The following is an 18,632-nucleotide window of genomic DNA, read 5'->3' as shown; positions in this document are numbered from 1 at the left end:
AATTGATTCGCTCTCGCAGTAAGCGGCTTCAGCTCAGTACTGGGACCAGGAGTCATTGGTTGTTTTTGTGCGCACTTTTGTTGAGCCCGGGCACCTTTCTGGTTTTGTTCTCTGTCGCCAGGGGTCTCTTCCTGACACGTTGCGTCTCAGCCAACATCACCTATTTTTCTCCCTTGCTGTTCCATTATATTAGAACTCGTCTCCTCACCGCTAGGTGGCATGTTAGAAAAAATTGGAGGACACACTTCAGATTAACGCGACAGCGTTGATGGGTTAATGACTTCACACCCGTGGATCCCTGCGAGTCCCCATACCGCTCCTGGCTCAGTCGTGCGAAGCGCCACTGTCCTGCGATGGCAGGCGTTGCCACAGGTTGCTGTCCTCGAGCAACCTCTCGCGACCAGTCACTAATTTAACTGCCAGCTGCCACGGTGGTCAGTTTGTTCACAATCCGATGGTCTGGCTGTAATGACCCCACAAGGTCACATGACCTAGGTTGCTTCTCCGGGGATTTTTCGCTCACAGCGCCGCCGACGACGACGACACCGAATTTTCTGCTGAAAGGGAGCCTTAGCGCTGTCGTGTTAGCACTTCCAGAAGGCAGTCTCTATCGCCATCTCCGTGTAATACCTCCTATCGCGCACTTCGTTGACGTTGTTCTGCCCGTAACAGCCGGTGTTCGGCCAACGGTGGAAGACGTGCTCTATGCTGCCCTCACTAAAATGCAGCGGTAATTAGGTATTGGATTAATTCAGAGGCAGAACGCCTCGCAAATACCAACAATATTTGGGCGTTGTCCGTACGCAAGGAGGGTGCATGCTTACTCTTTGAGGCAGTTCGCTCGGCCAGATTTAAACGGAATATATCCGAGAGCTTTCCCGTCCTTAAATTATTTATACACCCTTGTTCATTTCCTTCCTTTCCCCACCCCACCACTGATTCTTGGTGCACGCCAGCAGGACGGAGCTAATATTATTCTTTATTTATTTTATTTTCAAGAGGAGTAAATTGGCGGGGGCAGGGCATATGTAATGCGAAGACAAGATGCCGGATCGTCCTTGAAGGTAAAAGAAAATTCAAATTGGTTTCGAAGAAAGGAAATGACGCAGTAACTGTCCCACATATCTCGGCGGACACCCGAACCGCGCCGTAAGGGAAGGAATAAAGGGGGAGTGAAAGGAGAAAGCAAGAAAAAAAGGTGCCGTAGTGGAGGTATCCGGAATAATTTCGACCCCCTGGGGTTCTTTCTTTACGTGCACAGACATCGCACAGCACACGGGCGCCTTTTCGTTTCGCCTCCATCGAAACGCGGCCGCCGCGGTCGGGATCGAACCCGGGTACTCCGGCTTAGAAGACGAGCGCCCTAACCACGGAGCCACCGCTGCGGAGTGGATTCCAAGAGAAGCCAAGCGTGGCAGGGGGCGGCAGAAAGTTAGGTGGGCGGATGAGATTAAGAAGTTTGCGGGGATCGGGTGGCCGCAGCCAGCACGGGACAGGGCTAACTGAAGAGATATGGGAGAGGCCTTTGTACTGCAGCAGGTTTGGTCAGGCTGATGATGCGATGATTGACGCAGCTTCGCAGAAGGAAGCGACCGGAACTTCAGAAAGCCGGGAGAGTTCGCTGGATCTAATACGCCTTCCTCTCCCCCTTTCTTCCATCTCTTCTTCCCAGGGGTCTGGCTTTATTTAAGGGGTCCAATATTCTGAACCCAGAAGCCAAGAGAGCATTTGCTCCCACGGTGTAACACAACCTCCTTGAGCATGACCTCCTCATTTGTAACGCACCCTTCTGACGACACAACACAGGTCTCCTCCTTTGACCTCCACTTTCGCTAACATCGACCGGTACGCGTACCACGTGCCATGAAATTCAGCACATCCTTTCTCCCTTTCTCTTCCTGCAAGTTGCGCAACCGGCTGGCCGCGTGCCAACAAACGCCAGCACACCAAGAAAGAAGCACGACAACGACTGGCGCGGACCGCATGGCAACATGCCCACATGCACCGCGCACTTTCAAAAACTGCACGCCGCACCACCGTCGTCGCCGATTGCGCACGAAGCGCCCGGCCAGATGGGCACGGGGCGTCGCGACAGCGGATCCGCGCGCGTCGCGGAGCTGTGACGAAACATCAACTCCGCGGGACGAGTGCGAAGGAATGAACGGCAAGCCGCAGCAGTATAGATGTATACGCATAGCAACCGCCTCTGCCCCGACGGGCAATGAAAAGAGGCCGACGCGGTGCGAAGGAGAAAGGAAAAGGCGAACAGCGCTCGCGGTAAGCTGTTGTTAAGCATGGCCGCTTCCTTTCGCGTGAGTCTGCTGACTGTTCCTGGGCGTAGCGGACTGCGCTTCGGCCATTCAGTGGACCTCTCCGAAAGATCTGCACCTTAACCCTTGGACGGGCAAAACTGCTCGACTTCCTCAGCGAGCACTTTGAAGCGACCGTGCTCATCATAGCGCTGCGGGTTGTGCGTTCTTCCACCGTCCTTTGTAAAAGCTGTCTGCCATGCTCCTTCCTCACGGTCGATCTTTCAAGACGCGAGAAGCGCAGGCCGCGTGAGGTGGAGGATGAAAAGGCTCCGCACTTTGCCGTAAACAAGTGCGCCAACACCAGCAGCTGGCGTGGGCACCTCCGGCTCTCGCTCTACGGGCCCTGCCTGTTTCCCCGCTTCTTGCGCGCGCAGTTTGTTTACTGCCCCGACAGTGCCGCCCCGCCGATATATATTTTATCCGAATCTACGGGGGCGTCGGGTGGGGAGGACGCCTGGGGTCAGGGCGGTCCGCGAACAATGGTGCGCGCACACTGACGTCCGTCTAAGCACGGCTTCTCTATGGAGGTTTTTTTTTTTTTTCCCAAGCAGCTGGCAGCAGAGCAGGAAACACGCTGTAGACGCTCGCATTGCTCATCTTGTGCCTCTGCGCTTACTAGTTCAAGTTGCTCATGAAGCTTTTGTCGGTCACAGTGATGCAATAAGCAGGTCGGGCTGGTGTGCAGGCATGCTGTTATGAAAAGAACGCGGCATAATGAATACGTGTTAGGTCAGGAGCCACATATACGTGTAACAGGCCAACACCGCGTAAGAGACGCTTGGGTCCTCTTTTTTTTTTCCGTCTTCTTACGGCGTGATATAATTTAGAATAGTTGGAAAAGGAGAAAAACCTTTATTCAAGCTATCCTGAGCGCACCAGCTCAGTGAAGGCATTTCGCTCGCTGCAACTTACGCTGAAAATAGCGGAAATAAATATGCACAGAAGAAAGGATGACGATGGGGATAATTAGGATAAAAAATCGGGTAGCGTACACGGATGCCACCCGTTGCTCAACGTGGAGACAGAAAGAGCAGAGAGGTCCCATTGTGCGGCACGTGGCCGTCTTCCATTAAGACCGCGCTCTTGCCGAAGATACCGCGAACAATACACAGCTCTTGTCTTGAGTGCGTGGCAGCCAAGTGCCGGGCGTGAATAATGCAGCGTCAGGACCGAAGAGATTCCGAGAAATTTACGGAAGAGAGCTCTGCCAAGCTACGCGCCGGCGCATAGCCACGCACACATGCGTCTCGACATGCGCGCACGACACGACTCCAGGCGCCGCGATCCGGAGGTTATCACGAGGCGCTTACCGCTGCGGCTTTGAAGCCAGAAGGGAATCCACTCCGCACTGTAGGTATTGCTTCCACGTACAAGGCAACATGATTCTCTTCCCCCCTCCCCGAGGGGTGGGGGGGTTCACTGCGAGGATAAGCAGCATGTAGACCGATTCTGCCGGCACTGGTAACGGTGCTAAAACTACTCCTCGCCGAGCGAGCATAATGTTTCACATGCAGGGGCTCAAGAAAATTGAGGCGCTCGACTCTGCATTTGGTTATCAGCATAAAGGGCAAAGGCGCGTGTCCACATTATAAACTTGCTAAAAAATGAATTACTTTTGCGTTGATGGTAATTGCACTCATTGCATGTCAGATTCCAACACTGCATCCGCATGGCAAGACACAGTGGGTGAAGAACTGCGCTCATAATTAGGTGCAGCGTGAAGATAACGACCTCATTGAGTTTAACGTTTTACATCAACAATGCGTGTTGACACATAACAGACATGCGGCAGGACAGTAGTGATCCAAATCTCACATAAATGAACAACGTTCCGGTCCGGTCAGATGCGCATTGCTCCGGAAGTGGTGACTGAACCGCGCTGCGTGCGTTGCAACTAAACACAGCGCACTTAGAATAGTTAATATTTTTAGCCCCTAAATCTGCTCTGCCTGCTCGATGATTTATGCTAAAGTTATATTAAAAATAAGGCGTGCATTTCGTTCACAGCAACTTGACTAGTGCACATATGCTTGGAAGCTGATCCAGCTTCGCGTTCTCGGCGAGCATGTCAAAAATTAACTCTTCCGTGGTTGATATGCAAGCCCTGTGTGTGCGATTGCTTGTAAGTAGCACACTCTAAGCCAAGAGCGCTCCGGAATCGCAGCTGTCAGATTGGAAGGTGCAGGAATATGTTGCCAGGCCTGTTAACGGCAAGCGTGCGTGCGCCGCGAAATGTGGTGGTCTCGGGTTCAGATCCTACCGGTGACACGTGGTTGTCTTTTCTTGTACTTCCTAGACAGTTATATTTCATGTGAAAAATAGTTACACTACTAATTTCTAATTGATAAACACAACAAAGTAAAAAAAAGAAACATTTCCCTATGATGTCCACGGTTTCAGAGAGTTGGCCTTCTTCGTGCGTACATTAAAACCAAGTTAAGCAAAATATTCATCTGGGGTTGGTGCCAACCAGGACTAATTGTGAAATGCAGGGAGAGGATTTTGTTCTGCATTCGGCTAAGCTAGGATGATGGCGATGACGACGACAACGCCGACCACAATCACTTGTGCGGTGATGAAACCAAAGCGAAGGCGCTTTAGACACCCCACGAGACAGCCGTGTTCCAAGCGTACTGTACTGTACTGTTGCTGCCAGGAAGAAGGGAAAGTGCACGGGCCTGCCTACTGGCTCAAGCCGAGCCACGCTCGCTGCCGCGTGCTGAAAGTAGGAGAGTTCAAGTATAGGAGAGGAAAGATAGAAAGAAAACGCGCCGCGCGCTAATAGGCCCAGAGGCCCCAGGCCGATCCTGGAGGCAGTGCAATACCGGGCCGACCCGTGTCGGAGTGCGTCTAACACTCCGCCATATTCCAAAAAAAAGTTTAATATCTTGGGCCCAAGGACCAGCAGCAGATATTAAATCAGTTATCAGGTAATCCAAGCGTATTTGGTTGGGAATTTATACTGTTGCACTGATGACGTCACGCATAAAACCGGCACTTTGCCGACTGTTCGTCTTGATGTTGTAGTTTTGCGAAATTCCTTCTGCGAAAAAAAAACTGCAAAGCGAAATTAGATTCTGACGGCATTGAAAATTGTTTTTTGGGGAAAGGAAATGGCGTAGTATCTGTCTCACATATCGTTGGACACCTGAACCGCTCCGTAAGGGAAGGGATAAAGGAGGGAGTGAAAGAAGAAAGGAAGAAAGAGGAGCCGTAGTGGAGGGACGGCATTATTCCTTAAACGCCATCGAGCAGCCAGCCGGTGAGGTAGATGCTAAAGTCCATGGCTCGGGTATAAACAAAGGTGAGGCAAACGCGTATACATTTGTCACGACGGCTGAACCCAGCTCACCACTTGACAACCACGACCGACACAGTCCAGCGCCCATCTACGAGCGCACCTTGCGTCGGCGTGAAGCGGATCATAAAATCCCTGATAGTGCCTCGGCACATTTTTCTGGTCACAGCCGTCACCATATTGCATCCCGCTGCTGCACAACAGCTGTTGTTTTGCCGCGCCGTGCGCGTAGAGAGCGAGGGGGGGAGAAGGAGGCAGAGCGGCGGCTTCCTCTCGGGGAAGGAAAACGGAGGCGAGAGCCCGAGCCACCTATGGAGCCAGCCGCATCGTCGCCCTGTTACCAAGGGCAGGTCACGTGACCCTAATCTTTCCTCCTCTTACTATTTGTGTCCTCACTTCCGCTCCGTTCGTCCTCTCCTTGCGCTGCCGGTCGAAGGCGCCGTCGGCTGCCTCCCCGTCAGTCGTCGTCGGTGCGCCGTGGGCGCTCAGCGCGCGCGTGCGGCAGCTGTGCTCTGCTTGCGGTACGAGGACTCGTTGGAGCGAAAAGCGGTCGCTTCGTAAATCGGCGAACTGGCATCTTTGCCGATGACTGACTCCGTCGCTCTCTGACAGACCTGTTCGTCATTTCATTGTGTGAATGTCATGTCTCGCTGGTTGCTCCGTAGAGTAGCCTGCTGATTGATTGATCGATTGATTGCAATAAGCTGACCTAAGCCGATAGCGAACGGGTTCAAGTAAACGCCCTCACCAACAGTCTAAATCTGGTCAGTGCTGCTTCCAGGATAAAATCAAAGCACCTTGTTACTCGTTACTCACGGTCGTTGTGACGCACATCAATCAATGTGGCTTTTAGAACGCCAAACCACAACTCGGGCAGTGCAGGATTACCAGTCGGTTGGAGTGAGAAACGCACAGCTGCTGTGGATGCAAACCAGATCGATGTGCCCACGCTCTGATCACGGTGGCATGGTCTTTGCTCTTTTACTGCCAAAGAAATGAATAACCACTTGAACTGGAAACCCATATTTCAGCATCCGTACGTAGTACCTGTTACGGGAAATGGAAATTCATGTCTGTGTTTCTTTTCGCTCAAAAAGCTCGAATTACTCGGTACTCTTGACTAACAAGTTCATAACAAAAACAGCTACGCTAAAGAAAGGACAGAAGGAGATCCTACAAACATTATAAACATACAGGTAATACAATCGCCAGCTCTTCACGTTCACGAATTGGTTTTAAGTTATTTACAGTACCACCGCCAATTTTTATTATTTTTTCGCTGTTTCAGCTGTTCCAATAAATTGCGTATCAGCAGCACGCTGCACTAACGTAGCTTCTTGAATTATAAGGTTTTTCACATTGGTGCAAGTATTTTTTTCTTTCTTTGCTTTGTACGCTTTAACCAGGTAAGCAAGAGGAGGCACCCTCTAATGATGATGAATTTTTATATTCCAAAGGCAGCTTTCGGCCAAAGAGTGCCATGGGACAAGGTAGCTTTCATCCCACTCATTTCCCAAGCATTTCACCCCATATAAGCCGAGCACCAGGCCAGGGGAAAGCGTGCACCTATTGTATAAGCGGTGGGTACTTTTAGATGGCACATCTATCAAGTATCGGCGCTACGGGCTGGTTAAGGTTCTAAATGGAAACTGAATCTGGTTGCTTGATTTCAACTAGGGGTTACCATAGAATAGCCGTTTCAACAGGAAGAAAACGGTTTGGTTTATGGGAGTTTAACGTCCCAGAGTGACTCAGGCTATGAGGGACGTCATAGTGAAGGACTCCTGAAACCTCGACCACCTGGGGTTCTTTAACGTGCACTGACATCGCACAGTACACGGCCTCCAGAATTTCGCCACCATCGAAATTCGACCGCCGCGGCCGGGATGGAACCCGCGTCTTTCGGGTCAGCAGCCGAGCGCCATAACCACTGAGCCACCGCGGCGGCTTAGGAAAAAAAACCTAAGCGAATATATGTACATGTACGTATACAGCAGACTGACACACGCTTAAGAACATAATAAGGGTTTAATGACGTTTCGACTGGGCACAAGATACTAAATGACATAGCCGTATATAATCTTAGGAAAGTGCGCTAGTGCACGCAGATATGCGCGAAGAGCAGAAGTCTAGCCTTAATTCTGTGAGACCTAATCGTCAGTGGGCGTTTACGAACGTAGGGCGGCGAGAGTTTCCTTATCACGTGACCATGGAATGGGCAACAACCATGCATGGGCAACCTCAGCATTCGTATACCAGCGCAGCTGTGTTGTTATTAAACACCGGGCATTTGAATGTAACTTACAAAAGAAAAAGGGAAAAGGGTTTATTTCCTTCACGCTCGCTTTCGACAACGAAAGGTAGGAGGAAATGATAGAGGAGACTGGAAGAGCTGGTTGACTAGGCTCTGCAACGACAACCATGCAGCCCAGTTTCATTGTAACCTTCCGCGAACTCCAGCATAGCCCCACCGCTAGCTTTGCAGCCCCGCAGGCGGCTAGCTCAGCATAAATAGACCGTATACTCTCGAACTGCAACGCACCCAGCGACAGCGCACAGCACGCAGGCAAAGCTTTTCCCTCGTAGGTGTTTGGAAAGCATGGTTGCGCCCAGCTGTTTCGTGCCCTTGCGCAGCAGCTCGGGTACTACGGCAGCGTACAACACACGTGCGCGCGTACTGGGTCGCCAGCACGGTTTGCTCAGTGACGTCACCGCAAACGACGACGACGACTGCCGTATAGCGTTGCTGAGCCGGCCTTTTCCGCTGTCGCTGGGCGCCGAACACTGTGTATGTACGCGATCGCTTTGCCAATCCGTAATTGCGCCTTCACAGCCGGGCTGCCGGTTAATTGCACTCGCCTTCTCTGCCCAGCAGAGGGCCCCAAGTCAGTATAGGTGGACCCATGCAGTTTCGCTGATGCAATGTCGCCTAGCTTAGTAACGTAGAGCGGGTATCACAGGGGGCCGACGCTAACAAACAAGTCAGCCGATATCGAACAACACGCAGCTCATTACCATACCCTTAACGGTTTTTTTGTTTCTGTATTGCATCTTCTGCGCATTTCCTCCGGCGGAAAGGGGGCTCAACCGGTCCCAGGTGTGGCGATACGCGGCTGTTGCAATCGACACGGGCCAGCACGCCTCGATCTAGCCGAGATATCTCGCCACGAATGCAAATGGCGCGTGTTGGTTCGGACGTCGCGAGAGCTGACGCGAACCGCAGGCAGCATTTGGTAAGCGCAACAAAGGGCAGCTTTCGAGTCGAGTGCGCGCATGCACTGTACGCGTGGCCGTGCAGAGAGGCGGAGATGGATACGGAAAGGGTGCGATATCAGCGGTGCGCAAGGAGCTCGGCACTTGATGTACAGGATGCTCGACAAGACACGCATTTCGGGCCGTCTGCACCGAACCGCTGGGAGATCGACGCCCCAGGCACCGCCATCGCTGCGCACTGCGGGTGTGCCGCGCAATCGTTGCGCCACGCAGCAGTCTGCCACCAGAATGCGCTATAGACATCGCGACGTATGTGGTGGTCACAGCGCCAAAGGTATAAACAATGCGGTCATTACATTCGCAGAGAAAAGGTCGAGATCGTGACTGCGCCACAGTACTGCGCCACAGCAGTTCCGACCGGTCAGCCAAGTGACCAAACTTCCTGAGCACATGACATTGTTATGTCAGGCGCTGCAGCACGCACTGACTGACTGAATGAATGAATGAATGAATGAATGAATGAATGAATGAATGAATGAATGAATGAATGAATGAATGAATGAATGATGCAGCCTCGAAGGCGCAAATATGTTTTACTTAAATACGACTCTGCGTTGGAATATGCTGTTGACGCTTAGAAAAACCGCATCTGCAAACGGCGCAGACTAAAAATAATGCGTCAAAGCAAAATTTTCTGCGAAATTCGGCAATTCTCATGAATATCCTCCAAGATCGCAAGACTGGTGCCCAAGGAACCCCTTCGCACCTTTCTCCGATTCTCCCACCTTCCCTCATCGATGATGTCAATGCTGGTCAAACAGCAGAGGACGTCACTAAATCTTTTATCACACCTGATGCTATCGCACGAGTATTTGGAGTGTTACGAAAGAGGAGTGTTTATGTAGCGGACAGAGGAGGAGGAGGAGGAGGGGGGGGGGGGGGGGGGGTTGTTCACGTATCAGTTCTTGCTTGCTTACGTTTCTTGGCCGATTCTTCAAATATATGTCACCATGCGCTGACAAAGGCATCGATAAGAAGCGCTATTGTATGCCGAAGGGAACTCAGCTGAGGATGCAGAAGTTACAAGTGTAGCCAAATGCACCAAGTTACAGTACATTTTAAGCATTTGAAGGTGGCTTTTTTTTCTTCCCGCAATAATTGCAGATCTGAATGTGTCGCCTCACTCAGCAGTTAGCTACAGAGGTAGCAGAACATTCAAGCGACAATCGTGTGCTCTTACAGGAAGGAACGCGGTTAAATACACAGTGCGCATTTTCGGAACAGTGAACACTAGGAAGCGTCCCTATCAGGCAGAGGTTGCCGTTCTCCCTTAGGGCGAGGGAAATACTTTTCTGGGGCATATCTATCGGACACAGACCCTCGCTTTCAAGCCCATTATCAAAGCTGCCGAAAATCACGACGCCGTGCTGCAGTTCCAGACAAAAGCGCGTGGCCGCTCCTTGCATGTCTGGGCGGCAGCGGTGGCCTGCAATTCGAGCCCGAGGATAGAGAGCACATTACTGAGTCAGTTGCGTGCAGGCGTCGGCCTCACTCCATTGCGATCACCTTGGCCAACACAAACCCGCCTTCGCTTCCAGCAGCAGCGCTCGCCTTCGAAGACAAGTCGACGGCGATCTCTTCTTATGCACGTATGGGCGCTCAAGCGTCTCCTACGGACAAATAACGCCTGTTTCACTTGTGATGATGCAGGCTGTTGCGCAATAAGCGCAGCGTTTTGTAACCACTAACGAGTGCTCGAGACCCGTTTACGTATGCGCAGAAAGCGTTGCAAAAGAGAGCGGAGAGTCGCGAAACAAAAGCTCCGCCCCTGTGCGCTGCAGCCGCGGTTCCATCTTGCGGCGCCGCTGCTGAATGAACAAAGCCCGTGGAACTCCTGCTGCGGCGTGGCGAGAGCATTCCCCCAGGTTCAACGCCTCTTTCTGTCGCCTCGGGGCGCCGCGGCTTCTTTTCCTGAGCGCAGTTTACGTGAGGGAACGCTGCTACCGCTTGCAGTGAGCAGCAAATGCTCATTGCAACACATGTATTGCAACACATGTGAGCGAACACATGTATGCTTTGCATGCTGAAAACAGATACATCTTTTGTGACAAATTTCGAACCCACTGGGCTCCCTGTTAACTGCTATAACCAGGAGCCCACAGCACCTTTAAAGCTACAGAGCCCCGCGAAGCTGAGGCTGCTCACCTTACAAGCATTTAGAGGTCTTGCCACGCTGCTGATCAGCGATTCCGATGGACCGGTAAAAACTGTACGTCTGAAGGTGGTATACAAGTAACCTGAAAGGGGGCAATTCGTTGGCTTGCTGCCAAATATTTCTTCTCCAGAATCAGTGAAAAGCAAACTTTTGCATTTGTCCCAAGTACTATGCACCGTCTAGCCCGAATTGAAGCTCTAAATATTCTTGTATTTCCTTCTCTTTTCTTTTTCTTTGCAAGTATGTTTTCTGGCTGAATGATCGAATCTTTGAAGTACAAAACATACCGAAGAGTAAACTTAGTTTTCGCGAACTAAAAGGGAAATATGTGTTCAATTTTACATCGTTTTTACCTGTACAGAAGTTTCAACGGGCAGCCCTTGCCACGCCTGCGTCCTGGCGTTTTTATTCCTTTTGATCCACTATACCCAAGGCTTTTTGGCGGCCGTGATAGCATACTGTTTCTCTTCATGTTGGCACTAAGACATTGCTTCCGTCTATATTTCGCTTTTATCACTTCTCGCAGCACAGGAGTGATTAAGGCTGACAGGAAAGCCAAGCGCTGAAACCGAGCAAAGAGGTCTTTAAATGTTCGCGGACGTTTACGGTCCAAAATAGCTGTATGAGCAAATCTCAGCAAACGAGAGATTTTGCATTTTGCCTCCGCCGAAATTCAGCTGCTCTGGCCGGGTACCGAACCCGCGACGTCGCGCACGCCACGAGAGTGGAAAGAAAGCAGAACAAAATGGGCGGTGTGTGCGACACGGCGTGCTTTTTTTTTTTTTTTTTGCTAGCCGCTGTCGTCGGGCCACATAAAGAACAAAGGGGCCACACCAGGAAGCGAACGAAACAACGGGTCAAAGCGCTCCAGCGTGGCGCGGTGAACTCTGCACGTTTACTCAGCAGCTTAACCCCACCGGATAAAGCGGGCTTTCCCTGATGCCACAGCTGCTGCCGTGCGCGGGAAGAACCGTATATCTTCTTAGCCTCCAGTTTTATTTCACGATCTTATTTCCGCGCTTTTCTGCGTCAGTTTTTTGCTCTGTTTTGGTCAGGTGGATTTGTATTTTTCTCGCTCACTCTCATTTATTGGTTGATGCACCAAGAGAGGCGGCAGCGCCAGCCGGAAACCGCCGCTTTGTGTGCTCTGCATTTCAAACGCCGGATCCGTTGCCCGCCTCAGTAATTCTGTGCAGCGTGGTTGAAGCTGCAACTGGTCCAGTGGAAAGAAGGAAGCTGCATCGTTTTCGCCACGCAAGACAGCGATTTTTGATGGTCGCTGTTCGGCTCGTTTACATGCCCGGAATCCCTAGACGGGAGGATTTGCAATACGCACGGCAACAGCTCATTATTGCGTGCGAGGGCTACACGTGCGGTGTCAGGGGGAGGGAAGGCGACAGGAGGGCCAGGGCTCCGGAGTTAAATGTTGGAACACCCGGGATTTTGCAACACGCATCGAAATCCCAGCACCCCATCCTTCTGAGTTTTGCTCTCCACAAAAATGCAGCTCTCACTATCTTACTCACTGCGTTCTGCCCACTATAGTAGAGCTCCTAAGCTGCAGTGGAGCATGGACCTTGCACACGGTTATTCTGGACGTAGTATGCACGTTTCTCAGTGCCCATTCTCGGCCTGGCTGCGGTTGTCCTCGCACTCCTTCCACGTGTTTTGTCACGTGCAGGCCTTTCAAAGAATGCGGATCTTTGCTGCCTCTCCGATTCAGTGGTGTCGATACATGACGGCACAGTGGCCTTTGTGCGTCGACCGTCTGCACCTTCGCGGAGTGCCTCTCGGCGTTGCCTCGTTTCTTCCACTTAGTCCCGGACAACTGGATTATTCGCATTTCTGGGCACAGAGCGAGAAAGAAAGACATCGGCTTGCCTCGCCACGCGTTTGTGACTTATTATACGTTGCTGCCTTTCAAATTATTTGCCAACATATTAGGTAATCAGGTGTAATTTCCTTGCTTTACAATGGAATCTGATTATAGCGAGGCTGCGAGTTAGCCATGATGCAATCTATGCATGTAACTAGCCCTTAGATCTGTGTGCTTCCAAGTCCGAAAGCCTTTAGCGGGAACCACAGCCATTCTGCTATTTCGACTTTTCTTTACACCATTTCTTTTATCGGGTATTTCCTCACAGGGAACCGCGCATGTAGCGCGAGGACGCATTCGACGAAAGGACGAAGCTACAGTTTTTCTTTTAGTTTCGGTTTTGTTTGGAAGCGAGCACTGTATCATTCCGCCGCCTTACATCTCTTATGTTTTGTGCGACAATACATTTGCCTCTTTGGGCTCAGAGTTTTTGACGTTTAATAAAATAGACGGATTTGACGTTTACGAACCCTTGCATACGTGAAGGAGGGGTGTGAGCCGTGCTGCGCGCAACCTTTGTGTCCCTAATGTTCACTGTCCCTGTTGGGCTTTGCACACCAGGGTTATTTCCGTGCTCTCATTTCCAGCTATTGCTAAGCGTCCTTTGACTCCTACGCAAATCGACAATCATTTTTTACATCGACCCCAAGGGCTCGTGCTAGCCTGTCTGCGAGTAGACAAGACATAGCACTAGCGCTAAGCCGCAGGGACGAAGGGACAACACAAACGCTATATCTGAACGACAATTCGCCCAGCCTTCTTCTGCCTCAAGTGCCTGTGCAAGCGGACACCGGGACTTTTTGTTCGCTCCTTCCGTCGTGCAGATGTCGTTGGAGGAGAAGAGAACCAACGTGAAAAGGTTAACTCATCAGCCAACGCTGGAGGAATACCAATTTCGAAGCAAACACGCCTGCATCTCAACGAAGTAGGACGCTTCGCAATTGCGCACCGAAACACCGGTAGAGGCAGAGTGGCAGCTCGCTCCCTCTGCGGCCGAACCAGTTTTCAGCGGGGCATACATGTACGCGTCTCGACATACCAGCGCCGGCAGCTGCCACGTGCGGTCACTTTCGGAGATGCAGAGCTAGAAACATGCAGAAACGTTGTCGTCTTAACGCGCTGCTCCCCAATTAGCCGCTGTGTTTATTTTTCCACCTCCGCGAAAGCGCGGCGCAAAGAAGAGTCGCAGAGCCAGCGCAGAAGACCCGAGCTGCCAGAGCGGGGGATCTCCAACTCGACAACACCTGAATCTATTCTCGTCGAAATGGCACGCAGAGCGGATCACCAGATCGCTATGAGGCACTGCAGGCCGCGATGCTGCCACTACACCGGCCACGAGAGGCACGCATGCGACGAGATAAATATAACGGGAGACGACGACGTGCAAACCGAGATGAAGGGAATCACATTCGGACAGCGGCGTCAAGCCACACTGCCGCACTGACAAGACGGAGATGCAACCCAGCTATCAGTTGCACGTCAACTTGCACTCGTCACTCTGCAGCAGCGACGGCGATAAGCCACCGTCCACAACCTCTTTCGTACCAAGAGCGTGGGGTACCTCGAAAGTCGGAGCTGGAGTTTCATGAACCAGGACACGGAATAACGAGGCGGCCGACACGTTAAGCACGGCTCGGGCGCCTTTGGGAAACCAAAGATACGGCAGTCGACTCCAGTCGGCGGAGAACCATTGTTATTCCAAAGTACAGGCCTATAGGGCAGATATCTACGGTGACGACTACGACTAACGACACTCAGAACTGCACAACACAAATGTCTGCGTTGTGCAGACCTGAGTGTCGTCATTCGTAGTCGGCTCTGAAAAATGGGTTAGGCATATGTAATCGCACGTCCAAACAGGTTCGTAAGTTCAGGGCCGCGGTAAGCCTGTGCCGACTCTATATAGCTTCCGGCTCGGCGCTCCGCAGTGCACGCGCCAACGAACCGGGACACGGAGCACGCTGTCGCAGCGACGGCAGCAGAGGGGAGCACTGAGGCGCGATACGTACCGCGGAGCGGCAGACCGACGAATCCCGAGGGCCGACGACCCCGCTGACCCTTCGCAGAGGAGGTCCGAGGGGGTCCGGTGGCCCGCTGGCGACCGCGGCTGGACGCAGGGCGGGCACTCCGTCGGGAGTCGGCCATGGCGGAGCCGCGCTCACTCGCGCCGGAGGCACCAGAGACGCGTGCAGCGCGGCGCCGGTTCTCCTGGCAGACTGTCTCCTGCTGCCGGCGCGGGATGCGAGCGCGCAATGCCGGCGGCTGGCGTTGAGTCAGACTTTCTGGCTCAGCGGCGGCGGCAGATCCTCCGGTTTTTGTATTGTCCGCGCGTACAAGGCGATCGCGGCGCGCGTGTGTTGACACTGTAAAACGTGAGACGACGCGTCAGCGCAGCTGGTGCGCATGAGCCGCCGATGCCGACGACGTCCCCATCGCGCACGGCTGTTCGACGACGTGCTGTGCGTACGTCTCCATTGGCCATCCGGATTAGCCGCCACGCGGGCGGCGCTGAAAGGGCCGCTACATCCAGTTTCATTTCTTTTTTTCATTCCCTCACTCTTGCCCTGCACTTGCGGAGAGAGAAAGTAAATCTAGAAGCGATATAAAGGATAACAGAAACACAGTGACAATGCAGGATGAATGTTTCTTCAGAGCTGCCAATTATGGGGATAATTTACGAGCTAACCCTCATGTTTGGTCCCCGCAATTCAACGCGCGCCTGTAAGATAGACTGTGAAGTGATCCCTTCTTTCCGTATTCTGTTTCCGTTGTTCTTCTTGTAAGCGCATGAAATGGATATTGGTCGAGGATATGTTTTGTGAAACTATGCATAGTCTTTGGGCGACGCCATGGTGCCCTTTATGATTCGGAGACTCTACTTTTGTTTTGTGCCCTTCCTTTAGTTTGCAGTAGAAAAAAGAGTGTATTCCCGCGGCTGACCTTTCGACTATTTGACACCACGGACCTTTCTCTCTGTATATACCTTAAGCAGGCTAACAACGAGCTGCGGTGCTCTTCGCAATACGGAAGGCGAACCTCTAAGAGTAAAATACGGAGAGTGGCTGTTCGGACTACATTGTGCGCTCTAAGTCCTAGCCCTCGTAATCCTGCCACACGGGAACTATTTTTCCCGTTCTGGCCTACTTTTCTCCTGCTATCAGCTGATGAGGGCAGTGAAACCGGTGCGATCAGTCAGCACAAACGAGCGCCGTGCGTCGCATCGCTCGCCTCCGGGCAGCCCCCATGACTTAGTCACCGATCGACGCGGCTTCCGGCGCGGAGCGCAGATCGAGGCCCGGTAGAGTGCCAACGGCAGCAGCACAGCAACAGCGTCGCGAGGTGAACGTCCTACCGCGAGGGGGAGGGTGGCACTGCATCGAACAGCCTATTCTCGGTAATCGGGCCGACCGTTGTGCACTGCGCTTCGGAACCACGGCGTCGATTGCGAATGTCGTTGGACTCCAGTTAAAGGTCGGCGGAACAGCTTTTCCATTTTACAGCGAGGGCTTTTTCGGGGAACTTTTCTACGATGTTAACGGCATCTTTACCGAAGTCGCAGCACTGTGTAGCAAAGGAAAACTTGGTGCGCTCACCTGCTGTTCAGTAATAATGCTGCCTTGTTGAGGCTGAGTTCTCTTTTGAATGTGTCATGTCTCTGATCATGTGCTTAACGCAGGTTTGTCTAGGAATCGGTTCACTCTCGAAAAGTCCAGCGGTTCTTTCTTTTTGGTTTTCACATCTCGGCACATCTCTAATTAAGACTAGTTAGTGCCGGAATGTTCAGGTGCAGTGACGCAGCGAACGATGTGCTTTATTCGGCTCAATGGAGTTCTTACGTTGCAGCTTAGCCTTTGTCCCTTGGCTCGCTTGTTCCGTGGAGACGAGTGTTTGCTCGCTCGATGACGTTCAAAGATCTTCTTAATGCAAACCAAAGGGGCACGATTCGCCGGCGTTCACGCAGCTGCGTCACGAGCGAGCTTGGGAGCTTCCACCATGCAGGCCGGTCTTGGAGTGCTTCATTTCGTGTCGCCTCATTGACGCTCGGGTAACTGAGACTCTGTCTCATTTATCTGCACAACCGTGTCACCGCGCCAGTGCCCTGGCTAGTCATGTACTCCCTGTCTCAGTTTCGCCTCATTTCAACACGTCTGCAAAAAAAGTGCTTCAAAAGCGGTACACGGTCGTGGCGACTGCGCTTTGCACACAGTGGCTTCCTCTCGAGACGAACCGAGGGGATGCGAGTGAACAGAACAGCGCACTGATTGCGAAATTTATCTTCCATGCGCCGGGCGTGAGAGGCAAGGACACTCCGGTATGTTCGCGAGGTATCAAGTACGAGATAAGTTAGGAGAAAAGGACAGGACGTTGAGAAAACTTCTTTTGTGCACGGCATAGTTAGACGAGCTCTATCGGTTGTCCCGGAGCATTGACGTTTTGGCCTTGCATCCGTCTTATTACGTTGCAGCATAGCTGTCGGGTTTTCAGTGCTCACTCAGCCATGCAAAACATAACATGCGTTCATATGTACAGTAGTGCTAGCAGTTAGCTGATGTAATGCCCCATTATGTAATGTAATTTAGCTGATGTAATGCACCCTTCATGTAATGCCCCCTTGCGGGTCTTTGAGGTAAAGCTAAATAAATGAATAAATTTCCACGCCATCGCGGGCTTTGCGTTATTTTGCGGAATGCGCAGCTGCCTATCCAATACTCAGTATGCTCTCTGCCGTCTCGCCGCCCGCTCCTTTCCGCGCCTGGGTGAAGCGGCCATTGTTGCTATCCGGACACCTGCCGCCTCTCCACACACGTTTGTTTGTCTCCATTCACTCTCGTCCTCTGGAAACTCTTTCTGCTCCGCCATATTTTCTTTCCTCTGCCCGCTCCACTTCTGATTACTCTTTTCGTCACTTCTGCTCGCTTTCTGGAGTCCGATCTCGGGGTTGGCTCTATACCTCCTAAACGACATGTTAAGAAACAAACTAGAAGAAAGAAGAGCCCCCCCCCCCCCCCCCCTTCCTCCTGATGATGCTGGTGCCCGAGGCTGACATCGCCGTCTTTATTTATCCAGCGGCAGCAACGACGATCGCCTGCAGTGCAGCACGCCGCTACTGCCGCCGCCGCGGACGCCGCGATTGCGTCAAACGGGCCTCAAAAATAGAATTCCGTCGACGACCGTGGCCCGCTGCACCGCGGGCTTCTCTCTGGTCGACCCTGGCGCAAGCCGCTGCGTCATCGTCGCCTTGCTTCTACCCAACCGCCCGTATTTTGTCTCCCATACTGTACCGTGAAGCTCACAATATTTCCAGCAGTGCCCTCCGCACTTCACGGAAGCCGAATGCACCACGAAACGAGGCGCTGTATGCGAGCGAGGATAGCGCAGGGAGCCGAAGACTGTACTGCGATACTTAGGTGCCATGAATGCGTGACTTTTACTGCGAAAGCACTACACGATCTTGAGGTGTCTGCAGCTTTGTGCCCAGTGAAATAAATAAATCAAAATTGATCAAACAAATATCCGCCACCGGTATTCGAACCCGCGGTGACGTGAAGCGATCAAGTTCGCTGGTCACTGCGCGAGCGCACTATGCTATCGCCGCAGCCGAACACGCCTCGTGTTAAACTGCATCGCACTCTCGCGTTGTGCATTGCACATCGTCTTATTCATCAACTAATACTACTATCACACTAATATTCGCGCTTTGAGCTATGCGGCGGTTGT

At 52.2% G+C, this 18,632-nt stretch overlaps 1 protein-coding gene across 3 annotated transcripts in view; it reads right to left on the bottom strand.

Moving 5' to 3' along the window:
* The window catches only part of LOC144136213 (uncharacterized), a 114,065-nt gene that overhangs the window by 55,949 nt on the left and 39,484 nt on the right, over nt 1-18,632 (bottom strand). The window contains exon 1 of one of the 3 annotated variants that reach the window (XM_077668334.1): nt 14,924-15,193. The exons of the other annotated variants lie outside the window; for them this stretch is intronic. Within the exon in view, the coding sequence (XP_077524460.1) occupies nt 14,924-15,059 (136 nt within the window). The 5' untranslated portion in view covers nt 15,060-15,193. Of the gene's footprint in view, nt 1-14,923; nt 15,194-18,632 lie in introns of those variants that run through there. 3 annotated transcript variants of the gene reach the window in all.

Source organism: Amblyomma americanum, chromosome 6 (assembly GCF_052857255.1).
Source record: "Amblyomma americanum isolate KBUSLIRL-KWMA chromosome 6, ASM5285725v1, whole genome shotgun sequence".
Taxonomy (NCBI): Eukaryota; Metazoa; Arthropoda; class Arachnida; order Ixodida; family Ixodidae; genus Amblyomma; species Amblyomma americanum.
Note: the sequence above shows the minus strand (reverse complement) of the source record. Positions and strands in the feature narration are given on the sequence as shown.